Source organism: Pantherophis guttatus, chromosome 2, assembly GCF_059756535.1.
Source record: "Pantherophis guttatus breed Tessera chromosome 2, ASM5975653v1, whole genome shotgun sequence".
NCBI classification, from domain to species: domain Eukaryota; kingdom Metazoa; phylum Chordata; class Lepidosauria; order Squamata; family Colubridae; genus Pantherophis; species Pantherophis guttatus.
Window position 1 is genome coordinate 20,998,856 of NC_142064.1, and position 17,361 is coordinate 21,016,216.

At 42.4% G+C, this 17,361-nt stretch overlaps 1 protein-coding gene across 1 annotated transcript in view; it reads right to left on the reverse strand.

Annotated features, from left to right (window-relative positions):
• The window catches only part of AGXT2 (alanine--glyoxylate aminotransferase 2), a 34,587-nt gene that overhangs the window by 16,149 nt on the left and 1,077 nt on the right, over positions 1 to 17,361 (reverse strand). The window contains exons 2-8 of the mRNA XM_034442409.3: positions 13,692 to 13,777; positions 11,879 to 12,063; positions 9,601 to 9,724; positions 7,725 to 7,819; positions 5,126 to 5,219; positions 2,408 to 2,501; positions 552 to 652 (exon numbers count right to left, since the gene is read on the reverse strand). Coding sequence (XP_034298300.1) covers positions 552 to 652; positions 2,408 to 2,501; positions 5,126 to 5,219; positions 7,725 to 7,819; positions 9,601 to 9,724; positions 11,879 to 12,063; positions 13,692 to 13,777 — 779 coding nt within the window. The remainder of the gene's footprint in view (positions 1 to 551; positions 653 to 2,407; positions 2,502 to 5,125; positions 5,220 to 7,724; positions 7,820 to 9,600; positions 9,725 to 11,878; positions 12,064 to 13,691; positions 13,778 to 17,361) is intronic.

The following is a 17,361-nucleotide window of genomic DNA, read 5'->3' on the forward strand; positions in this document are numbered from 1 at the left end:
CACTGGGGTCTCAAACCTTGGCTATCAGCTTTCCAGCTGACAAGCTCAGCATCTATAACAGTGATGTCTAACCTTTTCCGAACCGAGTGCCCAAAGCATGCCCGAACCCCCAAAATCCAATGTGCGTGTGGCCCCCGCTCATGTGTCCTGCCCCCATGCATGCACGCACGGCCCCCCTGAACGCATCCCACTCCCCATGCATGCGCATGCATCCCCCATGTGCTCTGCCCACCACGCATGTGCACGTGCCCCCACTGCATGTGCCCCGCCCCCGCGCATGAATGGCAGAGACCTGAAGACTAGCTGGCCGGCAGGAGGCGTCCGCACATGCGCGGCAGAGCTGAACTGGGGCAACAGCTCACGTGCCCACAGAGAGGGCACTGTGTGCCACCTCTGGCACGCATGCCATAGGTTCGCCATCACGGATCTATAACCACTGAGCCATTGCACCCATTAAGAATCAAGCATAGTATGAACTGAACTGTGTTGGAAAGAGCACTGACAAGTTTTAGGTCCTTGCAACCTTTTTTTTTTTAAAAAAAACCACTTACTTGAATTGGCTCAGCAATAAATGCAGCGACTTTTTTTGGAACACAAGTTTGGAGTGTGTCCTTGAATTGCGCAATGTACTGGTCTTTAGCGTGGCAGGTGCCTGTATTGGGAGAGTGGGGGGGAGCAACATGCTGATTATTTTAAGGCTATTATTTATGTAAGAAACATCACGGCCCTAAAATGCCAAAAGGCGTTTCCCCAATTGGCTCAATGTAGCATGAAATTAATTTTGCTAACATCCTTTTTTGGCCAAATCAAGTGTATGTGTACGTATATGTGTATGTATATACATATATATATGTGTTTTCTCAGGTTTTCGCGGGTGTTTGTATGTAGGTCTTTGGTTATTCGGGTCTTCTCCCATGTAAAATTGGAAGTGTCTTGGCGACGTTTCGACGAAGTCTCATTCGTCATCTTCAGGCTGGTGTTCTCGGCTTCGTGCTTCCAGGAGCACGAAGCCGAGAACACCAGCCTGAAGATGACGAATGAGACTTCGTCGAAACGTCGCCAAGACACTTCCAATTTTACGTGGGAGAAGACCCGAATAACCAAAGACCTACATATATATATGTATATGTATATGAGCCGTGGTGGCGGAGTGGTTAGAGTGCAGTACTGCAAACTACTTCTGCTGACTGCCGGCTGATTGCAATTTGGCAGTTCAAATCTCACCAGGTTCAAGGGTGACTCAGCCTTCCTTCCTTCTGAGGTGGGTAAAATGAGGACCCAGATTGTTTGGGGGCAATAGGCTGACTCTGTAAACTGCTTAAAGCACTGTGAAGCGGTATATAAGTCCAAGTGCTATTGCTATCTAGGTAGGGATTGGGAAGAGACACAGGAGAAGCAGGAGAGGGACTGATCATGGGGAAAACAAATTTCATCCTAGTGAATTTCTGTTGAATAAGGATGGGTGTACAGCACCAACTCAATGTTAGGAAGGATTCCACAATGGAGAGCTAATTAAATACATCCTGACACTTATATGTAGTCCTAAACTAATGACTGGATTTGGGTCTGGAATTACAGTTGTAAGTTGCGTTGATTGTCAAGCGGATCAGCATGTGACCATACCCAATTTTACAACTTTGTTGTGTTGGTTGTAAAGTGAATGAGGCAAATCCATTGTCTGCAGTGGACATTTTTTGCCAGAAACTAGAAGTAAATGCAGTTTCAGGCAAAAAAAATGTTTTCAATCATGCACACATGATCGTGGGATCCTGTAAAAAGCCATAAATGTCATCATTGGCATCCTTCAGTCTCAAGAGACTATGGTATTGTGCTCTGGAAAAAGATCCTAAAACAGCATCTAGTGTGAGTAAAAAGGCCAATTCGAGAGTGGCAATTCCTTCCACACTGAGGGAAGATACATTCTGTCCCCTGCCCAGCCCCCAGATTTCGCTGGTTCCGGGACTGCCTCTTTGCCTCAGCCTGCCGAACAAGTGTCTCTTCGAATTGGAGAAGGCCATGCTGCGTCTTTGGCCTCCAAGCTGAACGATTAGAGGTCAAGGTTTCCCAGTTGTTAATGTCCATTCCCAGGGCCTTTAGGTCCCTCTTGCAGATACCCTTATATCGCAGCTGTGGTCTCCCTCTGAGCCACTTTCCCTGCACTAATTCTTCATACAGGAGATCTTTCGGAATCCGACCATCAGCCATTCTCACGACATGCCCCAGCCAGTGTAGACGTCACTGTTTCAATAGTGTATACATGCTAGAAATTCCAGCACGTTCCAAGACTGCGCTATTTGGAACTTTGTCATGCTAGGTGATGCCAAGAATTCGTCGGAGACAGCGCATATGATGTTCCACATAAATGTGGAATTGTGAAAAATCAAGAGGATTTTCCTTACTAACCAACCTGAGGAACAGGAGCACTTTCGAATAGTTTGCACCGGAGAATCACGACAGTGGCTTCCTCCCCAGGGACCACGGAAAACATCAGGCAACATTGTCTAAAGAAACAACAGACCCAATGTGGGTCATTACTCCACCATAGCATACTTGAATGTGCTAGAATTTTAAGAAGTAAATTCATCAAGAAAAGACAGAACTAATATAGCAAAGAGAGATAAAGATGAACCTAGAGACCTCACCATTTAATCCCTTGTTTATAAAACAAGTTTTCTCAGCATGAAAATCAGAGAGGCCCACCTGGCCAACTTTAAACCTTGTTGGTGTAGCCAAATGCAAAACATCCATTATCAGAAGACAAATAAAATACGGGATTTTACTACCTATCGTTTCATTTTTATGGATGCTACTGGGCTCAGCAGGATAGTTGGAAATATAATTATGCTTCCACTTGATTCTTACCTTTGTAATATGCTAGATTATTTTCTTTTTTTCATTTAAGGAATCTAGAGTGTAAAATTAGAGTAGGGAGTTTGGTGGATACTAATAACATTATATAGCTCCCAAGTGCCACATTGGAGGCACAACTGCTACCATTAAATGAAAGGATCAAAGTACACAATAAGAATTTTCAAATACTTTTTAAAAGTCTCAAAAGATTTTTTAAAGTTTTTTAAGTTGCCCACCTATAATCCTAGCTATATCCACTTTTGCTTCTGATCCCACTCATGCTTTGGTTCTGATGTGCCACCTGAAAAATAGCACCCACCCCTGATGCACAGCATCTTAAAATATGGATAGCCTGTGCAGGACATCTAATCATGTTGATGGACCATGACACGAAGAAGCTTCTGTGTTCCATCCCCATTAGAGTTGGAGCCTTTAGGCCAGGGGTGTCTTAACTCAAGGCTTGGGGTCTGGGTGCGGCCCGTGGGGTGCTTAGATCCGGCCCGCAGGGCTGCCCTGGAAACAGCAAAGGACTGGCCCGCTGTGCCTCTGCCAGTGAAAACGAATCTTGGGAGGGGCACGCATAGCCCTCCCAGGCTCCATTTTCAGCCACAATGGCCTCCTGCAGCCCTCTGCCAGAGAAAATGGAACTCGGGGGCCGGCTCTGTTTTCACTGGCAGAGAGCTAGCAAAACAAAGTAAAAACAAAACAAAAGGAGAAATGTTTCCACTTTTGCATTTGAATATCCAAGAAGGGACAGGAAAGGAGAAAGGGAAAGAGGAAAGACAAAGAAGGAAAGATGGGAAGACAGCAAGGAAGGAAAAATAAGGAAAGAGGGGAAGGAAGAAGAAAGAAGAATGAAGAGGGAAGGAAAAAGAAGAAAAGGGAAAAAGGAAGGAAGGAAGGAAGGAAGGAAGGAAGGAAGGAAGGAAGGAAGGAAGGAAGGAAGGAAGGAAGGAAGGAAGGAAGGAAGGAGATTATAATGAGAGAGAAGGAGGATCTGAGGGAAGTCCTGCCTTAGAATTTGGCCACCACAGGTGCCTCCAGTATGAGTGACGTCGAGCTGGCCATATCCACCTTGGCCACACACACCTCGCCCCCCCCGCCCCCCGAGGTCAAACACAACCCTGATGCAGCCCTCAATGAAATTGAATTTGATACCCCTGCTTTAGACAATACAACTTGGGATCACAAGGCAAGATAGACTGACGAGATGAGCAAAAAGAAAGGTCAGCCTATGGCAGGGGTCGGCAACTTTAAACACTCAAAGAGCCACAAAGTCCTAACCGGAAGCCCCCCATTCCAATTCTGGAGCCGACCAGAAGTCCGGTTCCCCCACCATAGAGTCTCCCTCCTAGCACGGCGTCCTTTTTCCTCTATCTGTCCTAACTGAAAGCCCTATCAATTGTGGAGCCGACCAGCAACAGGGAGCCGCAGCAGAGGGATGAAAGAGCTACATGCGGCTCCAGAGCCGCAGGTTGCTGACCCCTGGCCTATGGTATCCCAAGAAGAACATAAATAAGGAAAGTGAGGTTGATGAAGACCCCAATATTTCATCCAAGTCAGGAGAGAATTCTATTAAAGTACTTTCCTATAGCCCTTTTTTAAAGGTGCAGATTTTGATCTGGCTCATGAATCAACAAAATACTTGAGTCAATTCATTTCAAACACAGCTATTTTGCTCGACGTGGCAATAGGAATAGCCCACCAAGTGACAAGAAGACACTTCTTGTTGCGTTTAGCATCAATCTGCACAACTTCTTGAAAACTGGACTCTCTTTTCATTCTTCATGATTGAGTAGTAATACCAAAGCAGATAAGATCCAATGCAGAGAGTCCTTGACTTACAACAGTTCGTTTAGTGACCGTTCAAAGTTACAATGGCACTGAACAAAAGTGACTTATGAATGTTTTTCACACTTACAACCATTGCAACATCACCATGGTCACATGATCAAGATTCAGAAGCTTGGCAACTGGCTCATATTTATGAGGGATGCAGTGACCCCCTCCCCAGGTCACATGATCACCTTTTGCCATCCTTCTGACAAGCAAAGTCAATAGGGAAGCCAAATTCACTTAACAGCTGTGGCAAGAAAGGTCATAAAATGGGGCAAAACTCACTTAACGACGATCTTGCTTAGCATCAGAAATTTTGGCCTCAGTTGTGGTCATTAGTTGAGAATTATCTGTACCAGCAATACTAACATCAGTCAGGAATATGTCCAAAATGTTCCAAAAACACATCCTGCCCCCAAAAACAAAGTAAGGTACTTACCGAGTGGCAGTTGGCTCCGTTGGCAACACCATGTTTGTACTTTCCAATGGCTGTGATGCCCATAGTATAGGTACTACCTCCATGGTAGCCGCCCCTGCAGAAAGAAAGCCATCATATTTTCAACCTTAGGGTGATTAATTTCTCTGCTAAACTTTCTATATATTTAGAATCTCAGAAGTTGTGGTAACTGCAAAAAAAAAAATGACACATTTCTGACACTCAAAGAACCAGTGGTGAAATCCAAATTTATTTACTACCGGTTCTGTGGGCTTGGTGGGCGTGGCAGGGGAAGGATACTGCAAAATCCCCATTCCCTCCCCACTCCTGGGGGAAGGATATTGCTGTTAGGAATATGACTATTACCTAACTTGTTGGGTTGGCAATATATAAACCATCAATGTATGTTTGCATTATATTGTATTGTATTGTATAACTTTAAGACTGCTGTATGGCATCATACTGTGTACTGATTGGTTAGCTCAATTGCCCAATGTCCTTAAGAGGGAGCTAGAAACATGGTTTGTTCTCTTTGTTGTTCTTGCTCTCTGATATCTCTTATCCGACTTACTGTCTTACTGTTTGCAACTCTAGAAGAACTGTTTACTGTGTATGGTTAATACGGCTGGTATGAAGACTTTGTTTATTGGACTGTGTAAACTATAATGTATCAATGTATCTGTGTAATATCTATGTGGTGACTGTGCTTATTCATAACTACTCTCAATCGCTTTCATGTGCACACCCTTGCTACTCAAGGGTTATTCCTTAACAATTGCAAAATCTCCATTCCCATCCCACTCTGGGGCCAGCCAGAGGTGGTATTTGCCGGTTCTCTGAACTGCTCAAAATTTCCGCTACCGGTTCTCCAGAACCTGCTGGATTTCACCCTTGCAAAGAACTCTTGTTCAGTGGAATATGTTTTTGTCAAGTTGCCTGCTCTTGGCAACTCTTCTTTATTAAAACATCCTCTCTTCTTGACTTCCTTCTGTATCCAATGGTTTCCTTCTGCCAGTGGACCAATGCAATTGGCATATCAAATATGTGCCTCCAAATCAATCAAATGTGTTTTAGGAAGGCTAGGAAATCTTCTAGAAGTGGATTAGAAGGGGATTTCAAGAACAATATAAAGAAGGGAAGTTACTATTTCCCGGTAAAAGTTTGCATTCCTAATAGCGGGTTTAGTTCATGAAAGTTTTCCTAATTTGTTTTGAATATCCAGTTTGAGGACCAGTTAGTTGATTCAATGAAACTTGAATCATGTAATGGACAGGATTTGCTCTGTCCATTACAGACACTGTTTTAGTTTAGACTGTACACCTGTGTAGTGGCTTCTTTTCATATCTTTGATGGAGGATGGACCAGATCATTATCAGTTCTTTTTAAACGTGAGTGGTCTAGAGCAGGAATTGCAAATTCAGGATTCACGACTGTCAAGGTACCCAAATATGTTGGCCCCAGCTTTCCAAAGCTGGTATAAAATTACAGATGATAATACTGCACTAGATTTTCTCAGATTTTTCACGAGAATGTTGATAGGTTATAAGGGTTCTGGGTGATATTGCTAAAATTATACCAGATTTATTGATCTCATATATTTTGGAGCAGGTCAGGTATGGTTGCATGCCCTTATTCCAACAGTGGTCTTAGGAAAATATGAATATTTGAACAGATATTTCATAAGGCTACTTCATATATTTCCTCATTATTAGCTTTCATTATTAGACTACATATTTTGAATTATTGAGAGGCGTGGGTGGTTCTGTGGCTTAAAGACACTGGAGAAGATCTGTGCTTTGGCCGTTCAAGTCCTAGCACCATGTAACTACCGTGTTTCCCCGAAAATAAGACTCTGTCTTATATTTTTCTGAACCTTGAAATAAGCGCTTGGCCTTATTGCCATGCGCTCAAAAGCCCGATTGGGCTTATTATCAGGGGATGTCTTATTTTGGGGAAAACAGGGTAGGTGAGCTCCCATCGCTTGACTCAGCTTCCACCAACCTAGCAGTTCAAAAGCATGTTACATGCAAGTAGATAAATAGTTACCACTTCGGTGGGAAAAATAAGGCACTCCATACAGAAGTATGAATCCAACTGGTGCCGGACCTTCCCAAGGCAATGCCTGAATGCGAGGTGACATCAGTGGAGGGAAAAAGCCCCAGATGACACTGAAAACCGCTGTTGCCATTTTGAGTGTGGAACTAGTTTATCTCATGTAGTGCACTTCTGGATAGTGCGGGCAGGTGAACCAAACAGACTAATATAGATATATATTATATTACTATATAAATACTGTAGTCTCCTGGCTAATGTACCATTGCCATAAACTAAATAAATAAATTTGAATTATTTACCAATGATCTGTTTAGTATAAGAAAGGCCAGGTAGTAGAAAAACAATGCAGAATCAAATAACATTTAATATTTATTATATTAAAAAGGGATTTATAGCAGCTCAGGAGAAGGTTTTGATCAGAAGAAGGTTGTGGGATAGAAATTCTTTGGCATGAATATCTACAAGCCGTTTATGGGAGATCTGCTAGAGAGAACAGAGAAGCCACTGAAGAGAATAAATAAATCACAATTGCACAGAAGAGAATTACCTCAAACAAATGACGTCATTGTTGCGGGTGAAAAGTCTTGCTATTAACAATGCCAGATCGTTGGCTTCAGTACCACTATTAGTCAGATAGGCTACCTATGACAAAGATTGTGATGAAAATACATTGTTAGAGAAGAGACCGAAGCTGCCACATAGCTAAACTGATGCACAATTACCAATCCAACCTGGTGCAATGCAAAGTTATTGTACAGGTAGTCCTCAACTTACAACCACAATTGAGCCCAAAATATCTGCTGCTAAGCAAGACAGTTGTTAAGTGAGTTTTGTCCCATTTCATGACTTTTCTTGTTAAGCTTTAGTAATCTGGTTGCAAAGCGAAACTGGCTTCACATTAACTTTGCTTGTTAGAAGGTCACAAACATGATCATATGACCTCAGGACACTGCAATTATTACCTTAAATATGAGCCAGTGGCCAAACATCTGGATTTTGATCAAGTGACCCTGGGAATGCTGCAATGGTTATAAGCAGGGGTGAAATGCTCCCGGTTTGGACCGGATCACCCGATCCGGTAGCAATGGAGGTGGGTGGTCCGGAGAACCGGTAGCAAAAATCCATGTCCCCCCCCCCATTGCCCAGCTGAGCCGTGCAATCATTAGAGGCTTTTTTTTAATTTTTAAAAGCGTTTTTTTCTACAACCTCTTTGGCCGAAAAAATGCTTTTAAAAGTAAAAAAAAAAGCCTCTGATGATCGTGCGGCTCAGCTGGGATGGTCAAAGGCTTTTAAAAGCATTTTTTCTACAACCTCTTTGGCCGAAGAGGTTATAGAAAAAATGTTTTTAAAAGGAAAAAAAGCCTCTGCCGATCAGGCAAGTCAGCTGGGATCGTCAGAGGCTTTAAAAAAAAAAAAGCTTCTGCCGATCAGGCAAGTCAGGCAAGCTTCTGAACATTTCATCACAAGAGTAGATGACATCCTCTGCGTGACTTTGGTTGAAGCGTCTTGTTTCATTTCTTCTCTGCTTTTATTGATCACGTGTGGTTGTGTGGTTGGTGGGTCATGTGACCAACTGGTCATGCCATGTGATATGGCGTGTGACTGGATGGTCATTATGTGTGAAGGTCCGGAACAAAAATGCCACCACATGCCACATGCATGAATTCAATGAAGCCTGGTATTCAACCGATGGATCTGTCAACATGTTGACTTGGAGCTAGACTAAGGAGCCATATCAATCAAGCGACCAACCAATGATGGCACCGATAACCTCTTCACTCAGTGACCTTCACACATAATGATCAGCCAGCCACATGGCATGACCAGCCAGTCACATGACCCACTAACCACATAAGATCAATAAAAGTAGAGAACTGAAATAGCAATAGCACTTAGACTTATATACTGCTTTACAGCCCTCTCTAAGCGGTTTACAGAGTCAGCCTCTTGCCCCCAACAATCTGGGTCCTCATTTTACTGACCTCGGAAGGGTGGTAGGCTGAGTCAACCCTGAGCCTGGTGAGATTTGAATGGCCAAATTGCAGGCAGCCGGCAGACAGCAGATGTAGCCTTCAATACTGCACTCTAACCACTGCCCCACCACGGCTCATAAAATGCTTCAACCGAAGTCCCGCTAAGGATGTCACCTAGCATCCTTGAACATTCGGAAGCTAAACAGCAAGCTCAGTGAACAAACCACCACCAACATCTACCACCCAAGCTACAAATATTTTCTATCATGTCTAATATATTTTGCATTTTCCACGGCTCCAACTCTCCGACTGTCACCATAACTCATAAACGAAGTTATCCAATTTCGATATGAGGACCCAGTTCCTTTTCCCTCTGCATAAATGACATTCACAACATGCACCCACCCCAAACCCTCTGAAGAAGTCCTGAAGATGCCCAACCTGACATACCTTTAAGGAGCCAGGAAGCAGTGAAGTCAGTTTCTCGGCATATTCTTGGATTCCTGGATGCAAGTAGATGTTGCTTATGTGTCCCAGGCGGCCGAGCTGTTTCTGAGCTGCTGCTGTTACCTTCCTGGATTCATTAGGGGGAAAAAAAGGCACTTCCAATCTAATTTGTGGCAATGTTGGTCCTTAATTAGGAGTCTAAGACTTGAATAAACATCTCTCCTGGTATGGAAGATTAAGGTCTGGGGGAATGGTGGTATTGTCCCATAGCTGGGGAAAAATCCATCAGGAACTTCATTTACAGGTTAACAGAGTTGGAAGGGGCCAGTGGTGGGTTCCTCCCGGTTCAGCCCGGTTCGGCCGAGCCGGTAGCGGTGACGATATGACATCACCGAAACGGTTCTCTTTGTTCAGGAGCTGGGCCCTCCCGCCCGCCCCCACGTTATTCTTACTTTTTATTTCTTCTTTTTTAGCCCAGCGAAGCACTTGCACGAAGAGGCGATCATGCACGAAGCGCGTGCACGAAGAGAACCGGTAGTAAAGCCGGTTAGAACCCACCACTGGAAGGGACCTTGCAGGTCATCTAGTTCAACCCCCTGCCCAAGCAAGAGACCCTACATCTGCCTCTCCTTAGGATCGAACTCACAACCTCCTGATTGTGAGGCAAGAGCTCCACCTCTAGGCCACAGCATCTCTTGCGGTGGTCTGTCTTTGAATTCCCTTTTCCCAGAGGCCACATTTGGTTAGTTCCTGCTTTTTGATGATTGACCTTCCATTCGCACATCTGGGACCTAACATCTGAAAACTGTTTCCTCTTGATACGCTACGTGATTATCTGTCCGTCTTATTATAAACACTTATTATAAACACCGTGTGGCTGAACTGAAGATATAATGTGAATTACATGAAAGGCATTATATGAATCCGTGTGTGGTTGTATAGAAAGCAAGTTTGGTTTCTCAGGCTGAGAAATGTGGAAAGTTTTAGGGAATGATGCTCGGGTAAACGAAATTAAATTAAAGTTCTTTTTTTTTTCCCTCCTGTTTTTAATTTATTTTGTTTACTACTCCTGGGTCGCTTTCTATGCCTTGCATAATGTTTACCCAAAAGGAAATGTTGGATAAATAAAAATGCATGTATGTAGTGTTACTGGTTTTTTTTTTTGCTTTTATCCTGAAACGTCACGAGTCACAAGATGCTTTTTTTTTTTTAACTAGTGGGCAGGCTGTATTTTTTTAAAAAAAAATAATAACAGTGAACTAAGATGCTGCATAATTTACAGAAATGGAAACAATCCTAGGTTACTAGAAAATGAAACATTACACAGGAACGCTTTCAGAAGTGCAATATCTTTAAATAAATAAATAAAACATCACCGCGGCTATTCTCTCTGCTCTTAAGTCCAATTAAATAAGGATTATGCCTGTTCAAAGCAGCTGTGACGTCAGAGAAGTCTATGGAGATTCTCAATCATCCAAGTTTTGGTTGTCCCAAAGGTGTTTTTTTTTCCCAAAAGGCAACTGGACCTTCTTGTTTTTCTTTCTTTGAAAACCTTTCAAAGAACAACTAAAGAAGCTTCCTGGATGAGAAGCTAAATGTCTTCAAGGAAAAAAACCAGTTGCCGTTTGGAAAAAGCACCGTTGGGATGATGTCAGAGAAGGTAAGCCAATCAGGGGTGAAATGTAAAATTTGTTACTACCGGTTCTGTGGGCGTGGCTTGGTGGTGGGGTAATGTGACTGGGTGGGCGTGGCCAACTTTTTTTTTTTTTTTAACTTTTCAAAGCATTTTTTCTAATGCTTTGAAAAGCCTCTGCCGATCAGGCAACTCAGCTGAGATCGTCAGAGACTTTTCAAAGCATTTTTTAAACCACCTCTTCGGCCAAGAGGTTGCAGAAAAAAATGCTTCGAAAAGCCTCTGACGATCCCAGCTGAGCCGCGCGATCATCAGAGGCTTTTTTTTTACTTTTAAAAGCATTTTTTCGTTGGAAGAGGTTGTAGAAAAAATGCTTTTAAAAGTAAAAAAAAAAAAGCCTCTAATGATCGTGCGGCTCAGCTGGGCATGGTGGGGGGGGTGGCGCAGGGATTTTTGCTACCGGTTCTCCGAACCACCCGCCGCCATCACTACTGGATTGGGCGATCCGGTCCAAACCGGGAGCATTTCACCCCTGAAGCCAATAGCAACCGAAGAAAAAGAATGTTCTTTGCAACCGGCACACACTGCTAATGGAATTCAGCCATGCCAATCCTTGCATGTCCGCTTGGGTGTTAAAAGCTTACTTACGGATGGCAGTGACCAACATTGACAGTAACGATTCCACCAAAGAGATCAAGGTATCTTCGTCCTTCAAAGTCAAACAGCCACTGCATGTGTCCTTGATGGATCAGGAGTGGTTTCTTATAATAAGTGTACAGGGATGGGAACACGTTCTCTTGGCGAATCCTCAGCATTTGTTCATAAGGATAGGACTATAGATTGCAAAACATTAAAAATAAAGTATATGTTTTGTGAATCTCAGCACAACATCAGATCGCATAAAGACCAAGCAGCTATATTCAAACAACGTATTAGGATTGCTTAATTTTAATCTTGGATTTTCTTTTCTTTGGGGTGGGGGCAGTGGTGAAATGTAAAATTTGTTACTACCGGTTCTGTGGGCGTGGCTTGGTGGTGGTCGGGTAATATGACTGAGTGGGTGTGGCCAACTTTTTTTTTTTTTTTTACTTTTAAAACCATTTTTTCTACAACCTCTTCGGCTGAAGAGGTTGTAAAACAATGCTTTTAAAGCCTCTGATGATCCCAGCTGACTCGCCTGATCGGCAGAGGCTTTTTTCCTTTTAAAAAAAATTTTTCTATAATCTCTTCGACCGAAGAGGTTGTAGAAAAAATGCTTTTAAAAGCCTCTGATGATCCCAGCTGAGCCACACGATCATCAGAGGCTTTTTTTTTTTTTAACTTTTAAAAGCATTGTTTTGGCCAAAGAGGTTGTAGAAAAAATGCTTTTAAAAATAAAAAAAAAGCCTCTGATGATTGCGTGGCTCAGCTGGGCAATGGGGGGGGGGGCACGGATTTTTGCTACCGGTTCTCCGAACCACCCGCCTCCATCACTACAGGATTGGGCGATCCGGTCCGAACCGGGAGCATTTCACCCCTGGGTGTGGGGGGGCTATGCCTGATGTGTGAACCCAGCCCATTTGGTATCCAGAAGAAACTATTCTTCCTTTCCATTCTGAATCTGTCAGACTGCACAGAGGATTTTGTGTTTTAGACTTCTGTTTTTAGGACAGACTTGGATAAATTAAAACATGTCCAGAGGAAACTAGTTGGCTAGGGAATTCTGGGAGTTGAGGTCCACACATCTTAAAGCTGAGGTGGTGCAGTGGTTAGAGTGCAGCACTGCAGGCTACTTCAGCTGACTGCTAGCTGCAGTTCAGCAGTTCAAATCTCACCAGCTCAAGGTTGTCTTGGCCTTCCATCCTTCTGAGGTCAGTAAAATGAGGACCCAGATTGTTGGGGGCAATAGGCTGACTCTGTAAACCGCTTAGAGAGGACTGTAAAAGCACTATGAAGCAGTATATAAGTCTACGTGCTATTGCTATTGCTATTAAAGTTGCCAAGGTTAAGAAACACTGATCTAACCTGATGAGCATTAAGTGGCAGTGATTGTTTAGGATTTCTGGCAGGAATACTCCCATCTCTTCTACAAGATGGCACAGATAAGACAAAAAATCTGCTAGTTATGTGCCCAATTCCTGAGCTACAGTCTTATCAAACTTTCTGTACCATAATAGCAGTAGCAATAGCACCGAGACTCAACTAACACCTTGTAGTGCTTTACAGCACTCTCTGAGCGGTTTACAAAGTCAGCCTATTGCCCCCCAACAATCTGGGTCCTCATTTTACCAACCTCAGAAGGATGGAAGGCCAAGACAACCTTGAGTCTTTCAGGATCGAACTCTAGGCTGTGGGCGGAGTCAGCCTGCAATACTGCATTCTAACCACTCTGCCAGCTGCTTGGTTTGATCCATTGCATTTAGTTCCCATTGGCATCAATGATCCCAATCATACATAATAACCAAGACTACCATATGCTTACATCATACTTCTCAGGCACAAAGGCACATGGAGGCATTTTTGGTAGGAGGCAGGAAGAGTTTTTCAATTCTTGATACTGATGCACCTCTAACAAAAGAAAATTCAGATTAATACGCTTATCAAAGGCCATCCCAACAGCCATCTGTCTGGAATGTAATTTAATTTCACAGCATATCATTTTCACCTTGTATGGCAAAGGCATTGCCCGTAATGGATGAAATGTCATCTTGAATTTTGTGAATGCAGCTGAAATTGCACTTCATGGGCCTGGAGGGGAAACTGAACAGAATTCTTAAAGAAATCTGAGCTCTGGGTTTTTTGGAATATAGACAAAGGAAATCCCGGAGTTAAGTCCACCTCCATCCTTCAAGAACAATTTTCATATCATGTGCTTAGTGGGGTTTCATTGGACATCCTCTGCTCCACCCTCACACCTTCCAAATGCATTGGATCCCATCATCCTCACCGGCGTGAATATTCTGTTCCTTGCAGGTCAGAAAGAATAGGAATTGTAGCGTGTCTATCGTGTCAGGAAAGCATATCGAGAGAGGCAAATTGTATCTATTGACACAAAGGTGCTCATAGTCTCCTTCACTAATGTCGGCTGGAATTCTTGATTCCCCCAAGTCTTTTTTTTTTTTTTAATTTGGTTGCTCTAACAAAGTAAAAAACCATTCTGGGAAAAAGCAAAGTTCAACCATCATCACTGTGTAAAGAAAGCTACACCAGCCTGTCCATATAGAATTTATAGATCATAGGAAGTTATCTTGCTCCAAGGGGTTTTGATTTCACTTACAAGTTAGCTAAAACTAGTAAAAGCATCCTGGAAGAGAGAGAAAAAAGAGTGACTGCACTTTTCCACACCTACCCTTGTTCTGTTCTGTTCTGTTCTGTTCTGTTCTGTTCTGTTCTATCTAACCCTTCTAATTCTAATTCTTATTCTATTCTATTATTTCTAATTCTTCTTATTCTAATTCTATTCTATTCTATTATTTCTTTTTTTTTTTAGAAATTTTATTGAATTTATAAACATATATAAATTAACATTTCCATTAATATCGGATATGCAGTGTTTATACATATGTACAAAATATATACCTGGTGTCATTTAGGCTATTTTTTGCTTTTATTTAACACACCTTTTTCTCTTCCTTTCACTTTATCCTTCATCCATTCATACCACCTTCCCCACACAGTATAGTATTCTGAATTCTCGTCATCGTTTGTTTCATGGGTTAATTTGGTCATCTCTGCGCACTCCAGTATTTTCCTAATTATAAGTTCTTCTGGTGGCTGGGTTTTCTCTTTCCAATATTGTGAAAAGAATCATTTAACAATACATATAATTACAGCTGCTAGATTGGCCTACGCACAATATTCTATTATTTCTTATTCTTATTCGATTCGATTATTTCTAATTCTTATTCAAATTCAAATTCTATTCTATTATTTCTCATTCTTCTTCTATTCTATTTCTTCTTCTTCTATTCTATTCTATTCTGTTCTAATTCTATTCTATTCTAATTCTATTGTTTCTAACTCTTCTAATTCTAATTCTTATTCTTTTCTATTATTTCTCATTCTCATTCTAATTAATATTCTATTCTATTTCTAATTATTCTAATTCTAATTTTTATTCTATTATTTCTCATTCTCATTTTAATTCTAATTAATATTCTATTCTATTCTATTATTTCTAATTATTCTTCTTCTAATTCTAATTTTTATTCTATTCTATTATTTCTTCTTCTTCTTCTTCTTCTTCTTCTTCTTCTTCTTCTTCTTCTTCTTCTTCTTCTTCTTCTTCTTCTCCTCCTCCTCCTCCTCCTCCTCCTCCTCCTCCTCCTCCTCCTCCTTCTATTCTATTCTATTCTATTCTATTCTATTCTATTCTATTCTATTCTTTCTTATTCTATTCTATTTCTATTCTAATTATGACATAACATCAAAGGTCATGAAACATTTCCTGTGCTGATTCTGGGCTATGCCCAGAATCTGTCCCAAGGAAGGAGAGAGTCAATCAGATGCCAAAGTTAATCTAGGCTTTCAAGACTGGTATCTGTTTGGCAGTTTTGGCTTTAAGGCTTAGTGGACCCCGGTGTAGAGAACAGATTACTTGATGTTTCAATGGGAGACGCCAGCCCTCGCCAATGTGCACTAATCAGAAACCAGCTTGGCTAAAGACCAATCAGAAGTGGCTATAAAGCCAGCAGGCCAGTCAGTGCCTGCTCCGTTGCCTGTGATCTGCATAGCAGATCCCTTTGTTTCTGAAGATGTTAATTGCTGGCAAAACATCAGGAAACATGTTTGCTAAACCTTGGTCACTAAACCCTGAAGGGCAAGGCTGCCCAACAAATTCCAATGTTCATTCAAGTAAAATAATTTAATGGTTTGGGGCTGTTCTTTCTCCTCCAACTGCAGGTCAACAAGTTTAGGAGGCTCGCTCGAGAGTCAGTGGCTGACCTCAATTCCACTTGTTTGGGGCTCGAAGTCCAAGGTGTAGCCCAAGGGAGGAGCAAGGCGATGCCAATGGGGAAACCCCGGGAGGGCCAGTTCAGCAAGAGTTCAGCTACATTTGGCCGCGGACTGCCTTTGCTGGGTTCTTGCTACTGCAGGGGTCTCCAACCTTGGCAACTTTTAAGACTTGTGGACTTCAACTCCCAGAGTTCCTCAGCCAGGATGAAGTCCACCCATCTTTACAGTTGCCAAGTTTGAAAAACATTGACCTCCTAAATGCACCGGGTTGCATTAGGACAGTGGCTTTTGAGTGAATCCACTCTTTCTCCACGATCCTCAGTAAGGGAGTGGGGGCGGGGATCCAAGCCTCACCCACCCGCCAATTCTTGAGTCTCACCCCTCTCTGACACTTAGAAGAAAAATCCTGCACTTCCCCCATACTAGGCCTAATCTCATGCAAAAGATCAAGCTCTCCCTGTGTTGGGGCAGGCACTGAATCGCATCCTAATGCATTGATTTCCAAGTAAATAAGGTCGGACACACTGACGGCAGTGAGTGGATTCTGAGGTGCCAGTTAGGAAAAGCGCAACGCGAACAGGAGTGGGGGGTTACCATGTTGTAATTTTGCCCCATGCTGAATTCCCTAAATCAGAAGCGCAAAGTCGCATGTGTGTTCTCGCCTTCCCACGACACTCTTGACCTGGGTAGATCGCAGGAGGAGGGAGTAGGTGCTCCCACCCCTTCTCATTCTGCTCTCACTCCCCCAGCCTCCGCCAGATCTTTCACTCACATTATATACTGTATTCTCCCAATGTAGTCTCCCAATGGGCAGCAGGGTGCTTGCTGGCTGCCTGAAAAAAGCCTAGAAACTAGTGGATTGTGATTTCACTGAACTAGGGCTGCATATAAATCTTGGTTTACTTAGAAAGAACCTGGCTAAAGAGAAATACACATAAAGGCCTACGAAAAGAAAACACACACACACACACACACACACACACACACACACATGTATGTATGTATGTATGTATGTATGTATGTATATATATAAAGTATATACAGTATGTATATACACAGTATATACAAATTAAAAACAAAAAAATATACACATACAGTATTATTAGCATAATACTGTATGTGTATATACTGTATTGTATATACATACCATATATACTTAATACTTGTGATTAATAGGAAGGAAGGAAGGAGGGAGG